We start from the raw sequence: 17,104 nt of genomic DNA, 5'->3' as shown, positions 1-17,104 counted from the left end.
CGACGAGACTGTCACTCGCTGACATCGTTTGGCCACCCGACACTTTGTTACATCTCATTCCATGCAGTGTTAAACTGACTATTATTTGGAATTAGAACAAAGAAGTCGAGGTATGGCAAGTTCCTTTATTCGGTAAGCAAGCCCACCGACCTTGTTCAACCTGCTGTACTCCTTTCATATGATGATTTCTTTATTTTTTATCACGACGGTCAACATAGCGTTTGCATTGATGACCACAGCCTGTGACAGGGCATTGATCTGACACTTATCCTTTCCGAATTTTATTTACCCGAGTCGCACTTATTGGGCGTATTTGCTGACTTGGCTCCAGGTGATCGCTTTTAGATTATCGTGACCTTCCGCATTTCTAGTCGTGGTTTGTGCCACAGTGGTGAATGTCCTTCCGTGTGAAGGGATAGATCATAAGCCCAGTCAGCGCTGAAGGCATCTCGGAGTCGAAAGTCTCCAGAGATCTCGTGCATCTGTTGTTACATAAATTTTGCCAAATCAATATGACACCCAAGTAGCTTCTAAACAATCAATAGAATCTAGTTTATTCAAAAATCACGGCGTAGTTATCGCCTCGTTTCATCGGGTCTCCAAAGCCATAATCGCATAAAAATGGGCATGTCTGCTCTTTTTAGGCATCCATAGGCTGTCATTGCAAGTTTTCTCCCCCTGTTTTCGACCAACAGCCACTCCATGGGTACATTTAGGTTCTCGTCCGGGATCTCTTGTGATGCACGGCTGCAGGGCCAGGGCCAATGATGCTGTTCTCGCGCTACCGGGATGCTGCCTGAGCAGCGAATCGTGGTTTTTGAATAGCCGCCAGCGATGCTGCCCAAGACCCTACTGTGCTAGACGCTGCTATTCTTAGCAACCCGGGCCGACTCCTCAATTTCGTGGCCCGCGGTGGACTGGTCTCATTGCTCGACGTGTCAGGATAAAAATAAAACATGCAGTCGAACGGAGCTGCTCCGCTTCATCGAATGCTTCCGCACCAATAACTGACCCCGTCGTTGAGCTGCTCACGGTCTTCCGTGCGTTCGGATTCAGCGAACACAGCTGCTAGCCTCGTTGGATGCTGATTCTATTTCTTGAATGGCTGCCGTTTCGTCTAGACCGCTTCCAACACGGCTGAGGCGACCATGAATAATAAGTAATTGCCCGCTTCTTCCATCTGCCCACGATCTCACGCTGCGTGCAAGAGTGCGACTGAGAGAGATACTGACTGCTCTTCCCCCCAGCCCCTTGTCACCCGGGACTGGAGCCTTCGACCAGTCTGGCGTCCCTGAGCTTCAGGTCCGTCAAGGTGGCTCGCTCAACACCAGTCCTCCGCGTCGTCGAGGCAATGTGGCCCAGCCTCCAGCTCTGGTGACGTCCTTGAGCGGCCTGCAGTTTCAAAGTCTGAATGTCCCTGCCAGCAGCGGCGGGTATCTGACGACTCCGACGACGATGAATTCTCCCTTCTTCTCCTCCGGCCCGCTCAGTGGGATGACCTCGCCGCTGAGTGCGAGGCCTACGCCGTACAATACTGCCTATAATCCTCAGGAATGGGGTCCCATAGCACCCGGATCCTCGCCTGTTGGAATCGGAGTGATTACCCCAGGAAACAACGCGACGCACCGTCCTCTTGTGAATCGCGCGGGTTGGTTATTTTCTCAAGAAATCTATATGCCTACCATCGGGATGCTGACCATCTCCCTCTAGATGCTGCCTCCCCGCCCCCGCCATACTCTCCTCCGCGATCGCAAAATCCAGCAAGCTCCAACTCTCCTCAGTTGCGGATGTCATCTCCAAATACAAGCGGGCTCTCACCACCGATGGTGCATCCGCGCGACTTGTCGCCGATCGGGCGTGCACGACCGCCACCACCACCTCCACCTCCTCCACCTCCGCTAGCCCCTGTCAATCAGTATTCCACGCCGCGTCCGAGGCCTGCGTCTATGATCAGCAGTAGCGGTTTAGATGCTCAGAATCAACAGCCGGTCTTTATGTCCCCAACCCAAAGTAGTGGCGCCCCCCACTCTTCCATGCGCACTGATAACTCCCCGTTGAATACATTTGCCGGCTCCTCAAGTCGGCATGGCATGCAGTCGACTGTGGTATCGCCGGGGAGAGTGTCTCCAGAGGCGTATCACGATTTGCAGGACTTGCGATCAATACCTCCAGCCGCCAGGAGGGCTGCATCCACTGGTGATATCAACCCCTCCACCAGAACGACATTTAGCCCGGATGGATCGATAACTTCAGGAGGATGGGAGCCCGGCATGCCATTGCCTCCCCCACCTCCAGGTCCACCGCCGAGAGCATCTCCGAGAGCTCGACAGTCTTCCCTCGAACCCCTGCCAAGTACAAGCGGTGTTGGCCGCAATAGACCGCAGCCTCCATCCACTGGAACTGCTTTGGGCTCTGTTCCGCCGACACCTGCAGGTTGGGCGGTCGAGACCACGAGGCGGGATGCGACAAACGAAACTTCAAGGAATGAAAACCAACACAATCTCATTGCTACAAATTCTGACCGTAGCCAACAGTCCTCATCTCAGACATCATTGGACGGCTCCGAGCCAACCGTGCCCATTTCTCGTCAGCCTACCCAGCGGGCTTCCAGCAGACCCGCCAATCCCAAGGAATTAAGAGAGCGTCGCATTGAGAGTAGAGGCGGCAGAGAAGCGGATAATCAAGGTGAAGCCGACGATGCTGAAGAATCTCATACTGCCTGGCCATCGAATCTTGTTTTAGGAAATCCCGGAGGCACTGGACTCGTCCGCCGTCGAACAGTGACCAAATCTACGCCTCGCAGTGCTCGAAGTCTCCCTTCTAGTGGCCATGACAGCGGCGGCTTTCCTAAAAGCCCGTTTGCTAAAACGACTTCATCCACCCCTTCTTTCTCTACTCCTAGAGCATTGCAACGGTCCGAACATTCACGATCGCCCCCGTTTAGTCCCCTAGTGCAACCGAAATCCCCAACGCCACAACCTGGAGTTTCGAGGATTCCACCGCCCAAAGCATTGCCCACACCGCCGTTTCAAGGCCAAAAGGATGCAGCCGCTTTGTCCGGCCTGACTCCTATTGTGACTGATCGAACCAGGCCGATATCGCACCTTCTTCATATACCAGTGGATGAATCTCCGTCCGATGTTCCATTAGTTCCGACTCGATCACCAAACCCGGTCTTTACACCTTCCGCTATCCGGCTGCCGGGACGAAGCCTTCCTTCGCAACGCTGAACGTCGATACCGCGAATTCCTTGAGAAGGAAACTGACTCGCGAACCGACTCGGACGCTTTGAATATTTTTTGCGAATTCATTGTTTCGGAATCCCGTATCAGACGTCAACGATATTCATCCGTTTGGGAAAATGGGAGCTTTGACGCCAGCGAACTGGGAGAGAAGCTATTCGCGCCACAAGCGAGTAGTGAGGAAGAATCGACGGTCCCTGAACTACCTCCATCACGCACCGGGAATCGATTAGAGAGGGGTGAGTCTGGACTTTGGGGAAACAATTTCAAGCCGGCGTTATCGACCATAGCTAGCATGAGCATCAGCAACGACGAAATGAGCTCACGCGGCAGACCAGCCAGCCGATGGTGGGAATCACAAACAGGTTCTGAGTGCGGTGGAAGCGGCCAAGGTATGCGCCGTTCAAAGCGGGAAAGTAAATATATGGGCCTTCATCTGCGCGAGGTTATGGAGCAAGATTGCGGTACATCGCCAGTCGCGGACAATCCAGCACTGTACACGAACAATCCATTCTTGGTTTATGGACCTAATGAGTACCCACCGGAGAAAGTGGGCTGGCATGAACAATTACCAGCTACTCAGGCGGGCGTCCGTCGGGCATCGTCAAATCGCGAAGCCCAAAAGTTAGATATATCCAGGCTTGTCACCCTGCCACCACCGTACCCACGACATTACCCTGGTGTCAATAATAACCATCCCGACCTCGGATTCTATCGAACGACTGTCAGGTCGGTAACCGAGCTGTCTGAATTGCGAGAAACATACCAGAATCATGAAATGAAATTTCAAAAGCTTCGAGAAGATTATCAGCGGAGGATCAAAGAGGAGCGCCAGGACTTCCGTCTTCGTGTGAACCAAGCGATCGAGGAGGGCACCATTACGTATGCAGAAGCCGCTGAAGCGGAAGCAGGCCGGAGAGCCAAAGAAAACGATCGAGAGAAACAATTGGCGCAAAAGGAATTCGATTCATATCAGGAGGAAGTCCTTCGGCCGATGCAAAGCGTCCTTAAGGATCGGATAAATGTCGTTAGCGCGTGTATCAACGAACTTCAGGAGAAGCTATTCGACTCTGCTGAGAATCAGACCCCGAATCAGGCACAGGAAGAAGGCGATGAACGCCCTGAACTGCTCGAGAAGCTAACGCAACTCAAGTGGCTGTTTGAAGCTCGTGAGCAGCTCTATCGTGAAGAATACGATCTGCTCAGCAAGTGCAATGAGAAGTTCCGGACCGTTGTTACATTGCCATATCAGCAATCCAAGAACATCGAGAAGATAAAGGAAACCGATAATTTCTTTATTCGCGATGCGCAGACTCGACAGGCTAATTTCGCATCAGAGACGCTGATGCGGTTTGAAAACATTATGACTGTCATTGAATCGAACGTTAGCAGAGGTGTCGAAACACAGCTTTCAGCGTTTTGGGATATTGCTCCATCCATTCTCACGGTGCTGCAAAAGATCCCGGAGGACCTTCGAGGCTTCACAGTGATGATACCCCAGAAGGAATACGATGAGAATCCTAGCTATTACCAAAACCCGCTGCAGTACCTCTACTCGCTCCTTTCACATGCAGAAAAGGCAACGTATCAATTCATCGAATCCCAAACCAATCTCCTCTGCCTCCTGCACGAAGTTCAATCCGGTCTCACGCATTCGAGTTGCAAGTCAATGGAAATACAACGGATTAATTCCGGGGAGCCAGCGGAGGCGGTGAAGGCGGAGATGCAAGAATCGCTGTCAGAGGAAGAAAGAGTCCTCACAGCCGATCTGAAAGATAAAGTGGGCATGGTTGAAGATCAATGGCGAGAAGCCTTGGGGTCGCAGTTGCAGAGTGTGAAGCAGCGAGTCCAACAGCGACTCATGGAAGAGGGAGGATGGGATGAAGTTTTGCAAATGGAGCAGACATAAAACCATGGTGTTTTTCGTTTATATTTTTTTTTGCTATTTATTTTCGCTGTACCTTACTGGAGGCATTCTGTTCGTGTGTGATTTGACTGCTAGCTGCGAGAGATACCCCATTCGTTCGTTTGTATACAGGCAGATTTATGATTTTGATGATGATTACGGTAACTAGTTGATGAATATGGACTGAATTGATATCCCTTTTCGCCGGGCTTCAAATATTCTATTTCTATTATTTTGATCGCGATATCCATCACGTGACTCGCCGCAATTTTTCGCTTTCTAGAGCTTTCTAACAGACTCGCCGGCTTCAAAACCCACTTCTCCTTCAACCTCCCAATTCTTCCCTCACTTTCAACTTCATTGCTCGCCTCCCCCGTGTCAAGCCGTACTGTCTCTTCACTGCTGTGAGTATACTATCCTTTTCTGCGCGTTCTCCTTGAAATAGCTTTCATATGATGAAAAACTTTCGCTGGCACCAGTCCTAGAAAGACTTGTACTCTGTTTGCTGCGGACAACCCCCTGGCTTAAAAAAAGCCGTTTATCTGATTGAATCTTCTGCTACGATATTTGCTTTGGTCTCCTTCTTCTTGTCGTCGCTAGACGCAACGCTGACTAGATTCAAGCACGTAATAGGTTCCATCCGTTTTTCATCAAGTGTCCACAATGGTGCTTCATAACCCAAACAATTGGCATTGGGTCAATAAAGATGTGTCGGGCTGGGCGAGGGACTATCTTCAGGAGAAACTGACGGTAATCTCTGCTGAGGAAAATGGTGTCACTGCAAAGATATCCAAGGTGGTTAGCATGGATGGCGATGTCGATGTCAGTCAGAGGAAGGGAAAGGTCATTACGCTTTTTGATGTCAAGTTGCAATTAGATTTTGAGGGTATGCTTGCCCATAGCAAATTGAAAATTACTGTGAATAGAATGAGTAACTCACTGTGGGTTTTTATAGGCTCGACAAGCGAGGATGAAAATGTCACTGGATCCATTAAAATCCCAGAGGTCGCCCACGACACCGAGGAGGATGAGTATGTCGTATGTTTTTTCCCTTGAACTGCCAATCGATCGGATTCATGCGTCTAACTCGTGGCGGGGGATAGTTTGATATCAGTCTCTATTCCGAATCTGCCTCGAAACAACCGGTGAAGGATCTTGTTCGTTCGAAGCTTGTACCGCAGCTTCGCACCGAGCTCGTCAAATTAGCCCCCGCTTTGATCGCAGAGCACGGTAAAGATATTCAGCATGCGCCCGGATCCAACCCAGGCAGCGGCTTTGCGACGCCCAAGTATCTTTCGAATAACTCTCCATCCACCCCACAACCCACAGCACAAACAACCACAGCGGCCACGCGCAAACAGGCTGTAAACACCGTTACTGTCACTGCATCGGATGAGTTCCGTACGACTGCGGAGGAGATGTATACTACCTTTACCGATCCCCAGCGCCTTGCCATTTTCACCCGTGCCGCTCCGAGACGATTTGACGGTGCCGAAGTCGGTGGCCAGTTCTCCATTTTCGACGGAAATGTTAGCGGTGAGTTTGTAAAACTCGAAAAGCCAACTCTTATCGTTCAAAAGTGGCGCCTTGCCCAATGGCCGGAGGGTCACTACAGCACCCAAGAGATTCATTTTGACCAAAACGACGTCGACTGCGTTACCTCCCTGCGTGTCAAGTGGGATGGTGTCCCTATCGGACAGGAGGACGTGGTGCAGCGCAATTGGGAAGTGTACTATGTCAGGAGTATCAAGCAAGCTTTCGGGTGAGTTCAGTTCATTTCGTTGTTTTTTCATGCTGTTTGTTTCCTCTCTGCCGACACGGATTTAGAGCCCAAATCATCACTTCACCCCGTTGCTCTAAACGGCCTTTGCATAGTACATTACTTTATTCGATATGTTGCTTACTATTTGCCCTAGGTTTGGCACTATTCTCTGATCGAATCGCGACTATTTTTCCCCGAATAATTCCATATCGGATAGTAGATATCTAGACGAGCCGAATGGGAGCCGAAAAGCCATAGCGGCCGACATGCATTTGCTCTAGCGTTGAGGCGTTTGTTATGATTTCAAAGTATTTGTTTTTAGCCGTCGGCATGGGTGCGAGGAGTCTCGACAGACTGGTATCAAGGAGGCGAGGGTTTAGATAGGATATTTCTGCCCGTCGCCGGCAGATGACCCTTTAGGAACGAGCATATGACTGATGTGAGATGCATGATGTACCTTAGGACCAATAATCAGCAAATTTGAGTTCCTACAAAGAGCCCATCTCTGCAGCATTTCCACTGTCGCCGGCGACAACACTGCTATCCCTGCTGTGCTCTCCTCCTTGTTCATGTGGAGTGTGAAGGCATATCCGGTTGTCATACCATGCCTGCAGCGCCTCGCTGGCAATTCATTCGACCATTCCTCCATGATCGACCCGCCAGGAATACAAACCCTGTCACACCCAGAAACTCTAGAGCTCACTAGGGTGCAGATCCTTTCTCTCTCTCTCGCCGCCGGCGTCCATCGTGGTGATATCTTTTGTTCTTCGGCACCTTTTAGCAAAACAATATCTTTTCCAAGGGCTTCAAACAAGTCGGCGGCCTCAACCGTCCAGTGGCAAATGCACCCGCGCGCCAGGAACTACCTTGTTATCACTCGATGACCTCGCTATCGACATTGGCGCACAAGTCTTGGAGGGACGCATATATATGATTACTCGACCTCAACGGTGCTTTGAGAGGCCCGTCGTTGCCGATCAGAATCGATATTATATTCTGTTTTTGCTCGGTTGTGCACCATGATGTACTCTGTCCTCAAAGCGCTGTGCGCCATCCCTCTACTCTGCAGCGTCGCTGGGAGCGCAAAGACGAGCTTTGCATTGCAACAGGAAGAAACCTTGGACCAGTGGCTTGAAGCAGAGGGTACTTTTGCCCTCCAGGCAATTCTCGACAATATTGGACCCAACGGCGCCAAGGTACGCGGTGCCCACGCTGGCATTGTGGTTGCGAGCCCGAGCAAATCTAATCCAGATTGTACGTACCCGCCAGTGCGTTGGCTTTACTACTGTTGGTTGCTGTTTCTTATATACTGACATGCGTGGTAGACTTTTATACATGGACTCGGGATGCCGCCCTCGTCTTCAAACAGCTTGTCGACACGTTCATTGCTGGAAACTATGACTTGCAGGATAAAATTCACGAGTTCATTACCGCCCAGGCGGAATTACAAACCGTGTCAAACCCATCCGGGACGCTGTCTACTGGTGGTCTCGGAGAGCCAAAGTTCCATGTCAACCAGACGGCGTTCACGGGCGACTGGGGCCGGCCTCAACACGATGGGCCACCACTGAGAGCTACCGCAATGATAACATATGCGAAATGGCTTGTTGTAAGGCCCCCTGCATTGTATGCCATTTTGAAGATGTTGTGTGCTGAATCTCGCGGGCTTAGGATAATGGGCATGTAGACGCTGCGAGATCGATTGTATGGCCAGTGGTGCAAAATGATCTCGCATACGTTGGTCAATACTGGAACAGCACCGGGTTTGGTATGTGGCATTCCCATATCCCCAACAAGGGCACACAGGCTGACAATCAACGCAGATTTGTGGGAAGAAGTCAAAGGCTCCTCTTTCTTTACAGCAATTGCACAACATCGTGCACTTGTGGAAGGCGGCAATCTTGCTCGCCAGCTTGGAGTGGACTGCTCTCAGTGCGAGTCCCAAGCGCCACAGGTGCTTTGCTTTTTGCAGTCGTTTTGGTCCGGGACAAATATCATTGCGAATTTCGGCGGAGATAGGTCGGGTCTTGACACAAATTCCATCCTTGGGATTATCCATAATTTCGATCCAGAGGCTGATTGTGACGATAATACCTTTCAACCCTGCTCGTCAAGGGCGCTTGCAAACCATAAACGAGTTACAGACTCCTTCCGTTCAATATACCCTATCAACTCCCGTATTCCGAGCGATCAAGCCGTTGCAGTTGGCCGTTACGCCGAGGATGTTTATTACGGAGGGCAGCCATGGTATTTAGCAACGTTCGCCGCCGCTGAAATGCTGTATAACGCTATTTACCAGTGGAATCGCACCGGCGAGATGAGCATCACCGATGTATCATTACCATTCTTCAAAGGCGTCTATAGCTCGGCTCAAGTTGGAAAATATTCGGCATCATCCAGAGCCTTCTCGGACATCATGGCCAACGTTACAAAATATGCAGATGGGTACCTGAACATCGCGGTAGGATATCTATATTTCCTCAAATATGGTCATTCACTAACGAACCACAGAGGAGATATACACCATGTTCAGGGGCACTAGCTGAACAGTTTTCAAAGGCCGATGGCAGGCCACTCTCTGCATCAGACCTGACTTGGTCATATGCTGCTCTTCTCACAGCAAAGGAGAGACGAAATGCAATTGTACCGGGGCCATGGGGTCAAAAGTCTGCCCATGATGTTCCGACGACCTGCTCAGCGAGCCCAGCCCCCGGACGCTACCAAACTGCGACTATCACAGGGTGGCCATCGACGCTGACTCCCGTCCCAACTAGTCCAACGCCATGCCCAGCCCCGAATCGAGTCAAAGTCACTTTTCAGTCAATAACCGAGACAAAGTGGGGTGAAAACATCTTTATCGTCGGATCCGTTGCTGAACTGGGCTCGTGGAACCCCGAGGCGGCAACGCCTCTGAGGGCGGACAAGTACGAGGATTCTTGTCATATGTGGTACGCGCAAGTTGATTTGCCTGCCGGAGCAAGGGTCGAGTATAAATACATCCGCAAAAGTGGTGATGGAAAAGTGGTGTGGGAGAGTGATCCGAATCGATCGTATAAGATCCCGAAGAAATGTGGTGTTTCTTCGCTGACTTTGAAGAGCAGCTGGCGTTGATATCTACTGTATTCATTTAGAAGGCATTGATGATAATTAGCCAAGAGTGACAAATAGCTTGCTTTGTGGGTATATTCTACAGCACATATTCACCAAAGTACAACCAAACGCCAGTACACCATGGGTATTCCAAACGCGAGTCGATCTACTGGCGGCGCATCCTCCATAGAAGAACTGAAATAGCCAACGCCAATAATGAAGCATGGACAAGCATGTTCTGAGCAACCAGGGGCTGAAGACGGATGAAGAGAGAAAAGTAATCATCCATCAAGCTCCTCGAGAGCATCACTAGCTCTGTAACCTGGTACCGTCCAGCACTTCTCAATAACAGCTCTCAAAGGCAAGGTCATCATGGACAGATCAGGAAATTCCCGTTTCGAGAAGCGCGTATATATCTCCTCCGCGCTCAGGTCCTTGAAAAACCGCTCTCCCCTGTCGAGTTCGTAAAGAACCGATCCCAATGCAAAGACATCGTCTTGTTCGGTTGGGTATTCCCAGGTGGAAAGCGGATTTGCATAGCGAGTCCCATGAGCGACATGAGAATTGCATCCGCCCACGCTAGAGCCTGCAAAATCACACAGCACAATCCTGCCGTCGTCGTGGAGGAGGAAATTGTGAAGGCCAAGGTCGGCATGCACGATTCCTCGAGGAGTTGGGCGATCGTGCGACCACAAATTTACAGGCTCCCCAGGGCAGCCCACCTATTTCATACCAAAAGCCACAACTTTGAGAACTCCCTGGGGCAGATTCATATCAAGCCATGACTTCCTAGGCTCCGCTAAATTCCGCAACGCAACAGAAACCACTGGGGCGGACCACGATTTTTGCAGTGAGAGCAGAGTTTTCCACGCAACTCGGGATCTTACAATTTGGACTCATTATATGCCTGACACAATACGCACAGAAAACTCCCGTTTTATTTAATGGCCATCTTGTGGATAATATCAAGCCATATCCCCTTGAGGAGCATCTCGCCGCTTTGCATTGTCTCTAGGGCCATGTCTACCCATTTAAACAGGAGTCAGATGGACCAGCCCCTCTATATTTCTACCGTTGACGCTGAGCCACTTCATCGCTATCGACAAGGTGGTTACCACCCAGTCACTTTGGGGGAGTCCTTGAAAGCTGGAAGGTATAAGGTGCTGCATAAACTAGGGTGGGGAGGCTACTCAACAGTTTGGGCGGCGAGAGATCAATGGTTGTACAAGCTGGAGTGACTCGCGGTAGTTCTAGCGAACTGAAAAGCTGCTTGTTTACAGGGAAGAGACGTACGTTGCTGTCAAAATTTCTGTTGCAGAAACTGAATATGACGGGGACACACGAGAACTCCAAACTATGAAAGTGTTGGCATCTCATCACCCTCACCCGAAACATACAGTGCACATGCTCGATGACTTCGATATAAAGGGCCCAAATGGATCTCATAAATGCCTAGTTTATGAGCTTCTAGGGCCCAATGTTCCAGACGCAATTGATGCGCACTTTCCAGATGGGAGACTTCCTGGAAAGCTCGCCAAAGTCATTGCAAAGCAATGTTTGATCGGGCTCGATAGTTTGCACCAACAAAAGATTGGACATGGAGGTAAATCACTTTCTTGGAAATACTTTGGATGGTGCTCACCTGATATAGATCTGCATACCCGCAATTTGGCCTTCTCTATGCCTTACATAGACGATTTGACAGAAGAAAGGTTTACTGAGATGTTAGGAAAACCGGAAATTGGCTATGTCAAGAGACGCGACGGGAAATGCCTGGAACCTGGAATGCCCGAATATATTGTGAAGCCTACCTCATATCGGACGCTTTCTCGGAATCTGGTTCAGACTGTCAAAATAATCGACTTCGGAGAGTCATTTTTGCGCACTGCTGTTCCTGAAACACTACATACACCTTTATCTCTTCGGGCACCGGAAGTTATATTTCAAGATCGCATTGATTATCGTGTCGATTTGTGGAGCATGGGCTGCATGGTGGGTGAAGTCATCCTCGGATAATTCTCAAAAAAACCAAAAACTGATAGGTTGGCAGCTCTTTGAACTGTTCGTGGGCCAACCACCTTTCGACACCTTCTTGATAACGCCCACAATTCTTGTTGGCCAAATGCGAGAGACGACAACTGATGATCTACCTGAAAGATGGCAAGAGAAATGGAATACGATGAACGCAGGGGACGGCATGACCACAGAAAGCTCTGGTTCGAACTTGCAGGAATGGCTGGAAGAAGTATACTTTGATAGCCCGCTGAGCCCCGATCTCACACGAGAGGACATAGTGAGGCTGGGACAAATCGTTGGAAGGTTATTGCATTTCGAGCCGTCTGCAAGAGCGTCAGCGAGACAAGTTCTTAATGACCCTTGGTTTAATGAATGACCCCATGACCAATAGTCATTACGCTGTTAAGGCGTGTACGGAAGTTGTCCTCATTCCATTGTACTGTACCTAGCAATTCTCCCTCCTTCGATTTCAAGCCTGCGTGCCGAAAATGGCCTCTAGCACTCTCTTCTTTTGCACTGACCACATCAATACACCAACCAAGAAAGGCATCGAAGCCTTGATATTCAATCCCCGCAGGTTTGCGGGATCATGGCCCCATGTATGCCTGATCAGTTTCTGACGGAAATTAGGGACGCGTATTCCAGACGATCTTACCTCATCCATGAGTTCAAGGACCATTATTCACTACAGGCGAAGAAGGAGATGACTGTAGAGGGTGAGTTGGAAGGAGATCTGAATAAACACAAGTTCGTCCGAGTACTAACTGGTCCTAGACCTGAATGCACGAACAGGCAATGTTTAACACAAGAAGAATGGCTGTGGCAATACCCAAAGACAACAGAGACGGAGTGAATGTGGTCTAACTAAGTATTACATGAATTCAACTGTCTTCTTGACAAGAACTTCAATTTGAAGCTGACTGATTTTGGTCGTGCCACCACTGTTGGACAGTTTCTTGAAGATGCCATGCCTCCACGCGCCGGAATGATTGTTGCTGGACCATTGAAAGACACCTATGGTCTCTACTCTGCTAGAACTGAGCAATTTGCACTTGGAACCCTTCTGTACTTCATGGTATATGGCCATGAGCCCTACGAGGATACTGAGCGAGAACTCAGTCGGTCAGAATTTGATCGCCGATTTGGAGAGATGGAGTTTCCAGAACTAAACCGCCACGAGGTTTTTGACGGCCTTATTTCTGCTTGCTGGCACAATGTCTATCCTACCATGGCTCTAGCAGCCTACGATTTCAAGCGCAAAACAAAGGACATTGCTGGCTCTATGGAATATGAGACCATTGATCGCGCCAGGGAGATAAAGAAATGTGAAGTCCTCCTTCAAAAAGGCATACTCGGGCATGAAGTAGCGCTTCGCTACAACCATTTTGGTGGAGATATTTACACGCAGGGAAAAGCATGTTGTTTTGGAAGGTCCTGATTGATCTACCAAGAAGAATCCGGGTCTGGCTCTCGTTTTGATCAAAGAAAAGAATATCTTTCATAATACCGCTTCTGATAGACAAAGGGTGGCTAGCACCGTTTCCTTTGCACCCAACAGGTTAGATCCAGTGTTCTTCGGATGGTTTGAGCAAAAATCTCCGTGTGCAACTGGGCGGCATGGAGGTTTGTAAGTGCCGCATCGCCGGAATGTGTCTCAACCAGCGGAATGTCTGGGAGGCTAGAATCATAAGGCCATCATGAGAATTACTCATAGCCCAGGTCGCATCGGTGGACATGACGCCGACGCTACCGACCTCGTATTGGCGGTGACATTGTTATAAAACTAACGACGAGAACCTCTCGAATGGCACAAGCCACCAAAACGCTTGAACCCCCAACAGCGAGAGAATAATCTGCTGAATAGCAATGGCAGCCCAAATCCCCGACACCACCCGCGCCGTCTTCCACAATCCCCAGGAAGACTCCTTGACCCTCATCACCCGCCCTCCACCCACTCCCAATCTCGCTGCAGACGAGCACCTCCTCCGCGTCCACACCACCGCCCCCTGCGCCGGCGAACTCACCTGGTGGACATTCGGCATCCCCAAGCCCCCCACCGACCACATCCCCGGCCAAGACGTCGCCGGCACCATTGTCCTCGCCCCGCCCACCTCGCCCTTCCAGCCCGGCGCCGCAGTCTACGCGCGCATCCCCTGGACCAGACAGGGCGCGGCGCAAGAATACACCATCGTGCTCGGCTCCGAAATCGCTCCGACGCCCAAGACTCTGGACTTTGCGCACGCGGCCACGGTGCCGATGAGCGCGCTGACGGCGTGGCAGATGGTCTTTGACAAGGCGGGGTTCGCGGGGCCCGAGGACGGGGCGATCAGCGGCAGGTCGCTGGTCGTTACGGCGGCGAGTGGGAGTGTTGGCATGTGGTGCGTGCAGCTGGCCAGGGTTGCGGGATTCGAGAGGATCGTGGGCACGTATGGCGGGGATGCGGAGGCCGGGGAGCTGCTGAGGGAGCTGGGCGCGACGGAGTTGGTTGACTACAAGAAAAGCAGCCTGGCCGAATGGGCGTCGCAGGATCCGGGGAGGAGAAAGGTGGACTTGGTGGCTGATTGCTTTGGCAAGGGCGCGCTTGCTGATGCCTGGAGTGTCGTCAAGGATGGCGGGCGCGTGGTCAGCGTGTGTGAACCGCCGGAGACCAGGAGGCCTGCGGATTGTCAAGCCAAAAATGTCACGTATGAGTGGTTCATCATGGATGCAGCCCGTGGAAAGGATTTGGCCAGAGTCACGGAGTTGCTAGAGAGTGGGAAATGCAGGGCAATCTTGGACTCGGTCTACAAGTTTGACGACTTCAAGCAGGCATTTGAGAGAGTCGAAGGGAGACATGCAAGAGGAAAGGTGGTGATCCAAGTGCTGCAGTGATGAACCATTAATGACGCTACGAGATGGAACGGTTATGACTGTGAATAGTTTTAATTTTTAATGCCTTTTTGAACCCCGGCCTTGAGCGGTTATGCCTATAAAGCCTAAGAAAAATCTATGCACGATGGGAATTTTGGACCGAAACGTGGTGTGCCGAAACTAAGTCCGGAGCTTCCTCCTAGACGGTCTTCTCAATCATCTCAATGTTGTAGCCCTCCTTTAGATCTTTGATCAACGGAGTGCAGATGTCCATGGTCATGGGCGCCAAGATGCCCTTCATCATCAGTTAGTTCCACCGTTCGGCAAGGAAAGGATTTTTAAAAGACAGCATACCTTTTTGCTAATAGTTCCGTCGAGAACCTGCTTAACGGCAACGGCACAAGGCACACCCACCAACCGAGCCATAGAAGAGTAGCCGTTTGGATCACCATAGTCGCACAAGGTGCTGGTTCTGGTCTCCTTGCTACCATCCTTGTGTTCAATCTCGAACCTATGTTGCAGCATCACCATGTCCCTCTCTCCGGGACCGTACTGCATCTTCTGCTCCAGGGTTGCGCAGAGTGTATCGAGCGGGTTGCCACGAGGCGTGATCTTCTCATCGGAGAATAGGCCAATCCAGCGAAGACCGGCAAGGATGCGGTTTTTCTCCTCTGTGGATGGGAATTGAGTCTTGGAGGAGATGGCCCATGCAAGATCCTTCTCGTCGGTGGATGTAGCACCGAGAATTTGCTTGGTGGCTTCCTTCCCAGGGAATGGGGGACTTGAGGAAATCTCTAGGCTCGTCACTGAGGAACCCAATGTCAACGAGGACGTGGATCATTTCTGGGAAACCTTGGAAGCGGAGGGTGCCACGGATAACTGTCTGAGCTTCGGGAATGTTGTATCGCTCCTTGTACATTGTTGAGTCACGGTTGGGGTATGCAACAAAGGCGAAGCCTGGGTAGATGAAGTATGGTTTGGCTGTGCCCATCAATTCGGGGCCAGATACAGCCTCAATCTTGCCATCCTTGTAGTACTTCGCGTCATTGCGGAGGGCTAGGAGGACACCTCTGCTGGACCAGGAGAATTTATATCCGAGAGGATTGTTGGAGCATTCGGGCGCGGGAAGACCACCGCAGTATGACAAAAAGGAGGTGATTTTACCGCCAGCAGCGTGAACCTATCACGATTTTTAGCCATTATTCTAAAGCCTTACTTTGCGAAATGAACCAACCTCAGAGATAGTTTTGACAGCATAAAGATGATCAATACCCTATGGACCCCAAGATGGTCAGTTCTGTTAATCACCACAAGTTTACCTTGCTCTCCGCCTGCAACATACTGGGTCAAGACCAATCTCATTCATAACAGTAATCCCGGCCTCCTTGGCTTCCTTCTCCAGCTCCAGCATCGCTGGGGATACATAAGATGTCGTCACCACATTCTTCTTCGTGCGAATAGCGCCCTTGATCACGGTGGCATGGTAGGTATACGGAATCAGAGAAACGACCAGGTCGTTCTTGGAAAGCTCAGCGTCGAGGGCTTCGCTGTTGTTCACGTCAAGGGAGATTGGATTGGTGTTCTTGATGCCCTGGCAGAGCTTCTTCGCAGACTCGAGCGTACGGCAAGCTATTCAGGTTAGATCACTTGCTCGCGAAACTCGGAAGCCAAACATCGTTTGTGTTCCCGCGGTAGTCGGAGAGCGGGGGAAACGCACCAACTGTGACCTGGATGCCGGCATCGCTAAGGATCTCGACCGTCGGTTTGGTGACTGCCAATTGACAATGTCAGTACGTCTGGCTTCGCCGGTGGGATGTCTTGAGAGATTGAATACCAAACCCGCTTCCGAGGCTAGATGGAAAACACTTAATATCAGTACAAGATTGTTTGATCTGAAGCCGCGCCCGGTATCGCAGATGAGAGTTGGGCTTGAGAACTCACAGCAGCACCTTGCGACCTTCGTAAGACTGAGGCATGTTTTGTTTGCAATTGAACCAGCGGTCGGAGATAGAACAGTTACTATATTGAACAGCAATTGAATGGAAGATGTTGAGAATTGCAGATCCAGCTGTCCCCCACTTTGTTGATAATTTCCCCTCGCTCTTATCTTCACCGCAACAGAGAGATGAGTCAGCATAGCGAGATTGCGTCGATAACGGAATGGGTATATAATTTCTAGGATTCTGAAGCAAAGGTACCGAAGTCATAAGGAATAAAGAATGAAACGAGCAGAAAAAT

General features: G+C 50.5%; 7 protein-coding genes across 7 annotated transcripts in view; 6 read left to right on the top strand and 1 right to left on the bottom strand.

The window, feature by feature from the left end:
* Positions 1-1,148: 1,148 nt before the first annotated feature.
* On the top strand, positions 1,149-2,653 carry UREG_05281 (uncharacterized protein; the record flags this gene model as incomplete). Its single annotated transcript, XM_002584546.1, has 4 exons — positions 1,149-1,159; positions 1,248-1,648; positions 1,711-2,433; positions 2,535-2,653. 4 exons carry the CDS (start codon positions 1,149-1,151, stop codon positions 2,651-2,653), a joined length of 1,254 nt encoding a protein of 417 aa, XP_002584592.1.
* Positions 2,654-3,558: 905 nt separating this feature from the next.
* On the top strand, positions 3,559-5,151 carry UREG_05280 (uncharacterized protein; the record flags this gene model as incomplete). The annotated part of the gene is made up of 1 exon (XM_002584545.1): positions 3,559-5,151. One exon carries the CDS (start codon positions 3,559-3,561, stop codon positions 5,149-5,151), a length of 1,593 nt encoding a protein of 530 aa, XP_002584591.1.
* Positions 5,152-5,811: 660 nt separating this feature from the next.
* UREG_05279 (uncharacterized protein) lies at positions 5,812-7,083 on the top strand (the record flags this gene model as incomplete). Its single annotated transcript, XM_002584544.1, has 4 exons — positions 5,812-6,034; positions 6,104-6,186; positions 6,252-6,910; positions 7,065-7,083. The coding sequence occupies 4 exons, from the start codon at positions 5,812-5,814 to the stop codon at positions 7,081-7,083; spliced, it is 984 nt and encodes a 327-aa protein (XP_002584590.1).
* Positions 7,084-7,929: 846 nt separating this feature from the next.
* UREG_05278 (glucoamylase) lies at positions 7,930-10,021 on the top strand (the record flags this gene model as incomplete). Its single annotated transcript, XM_002584543.1, has 5 exons — positions 7,930-8,164; positions 8,236-8,519; positions 8,582-8,678; positions 8,734-9,371; positions 9,422-10,021. 5 exons carry the CDS (start codon positions 7,930-7,932, stop codon positions 10,019-10,021), a joined length of 1,854 nt encoding a protein of 617 aa, XP_002584589.1.
* A 998-nt stretch (positions 10,022-11,019) lies between these two features.
* UREG_05277 (uncharacterized protein) lies at positions 11,020-12,392 on the top strand (the record flags this gene model as incomplete). Its single annotated transcript, XM_002584542.1, has 4 exons — positions 11,020-11,153; positions 11,281-11,603; positions 11,652-11,992; positions 12,051-12,392. The coding sequence occupies 4 exons, from the start codon at positions 11,020-11,022 to the stop codon at positions 12,390-12,392; spliced, it is 1,140 nt and encodes a 379-aa protein (XP_002584588.1).
* A 1,490-nt stretch (positions 12,393-13,882) lies between these two features.
* UREG_05276 (uncharacterized protein) lies at positions 13,883-14,887 on the top strand (the record flags this gene model as incomplete). The annotated part of the gene is made up of 1 exon (XM_002584541.1): positions 13,883-14,887. The coding sequence occupies one exon, from the start codon at positions 13,883-13,885 to the stop codon at positions 14,885-14,887; it is 1,005 nt and encodes a 334-aa protein (XP_002584587.1).
* A 595-nt stretch (positions 14,888-15,482) lies between these two features.
* UREG_05275 (saccharopine dehydrogenase) overlaps positions 15,483-17,104 on the bottom strand; it is a gene marked incomplete at both ends in the record, with an annotated part of 2,935 nt that continues 1,313 nt past the window's right edge. The window contains 5 exons of the mRNA XM_002584540.1: positions 15,483-16,046; positions 16,083-16,139; positions 16,209-16,495; positions 16,584-16,637; positions 16,808-17,041. Coding sequence (XP_002584586.1) covers positions 15,483-16,046; positions 16,083-16,139; positions 16,209-16,495; positions 16,584-16,637; positions 16,808-17,041 — 1,196 coding nt within the window. The remainder of the gene's footprint in view (positions 16,047-16,082; positions 16,140-16,208; positions 16,496-16,583; positions 16,638-16,807; positions 17,042-17,104) is intronic.

This window comes from Uncinocarpus reesii, genomic scaffold (assembly GCF_000003515.1).
Source record: "Uncinocarpus reesii 1704 scaffold_3 genomic scaffold, whole genome shotgun sequence".
NCBI classification, from domain to species: domain Eukaryota; kingdom Fungi; phylum Ascomycota; class Eurotiomycetes; order Onygenales; family Onygenaceae; genus Uncinocarpus; species Uncinocarpus reesii.
Note: the sequence above shows the minus strand (reverse complement) of the source record. Positions and strands in the feature narration are given on the sequence as shown.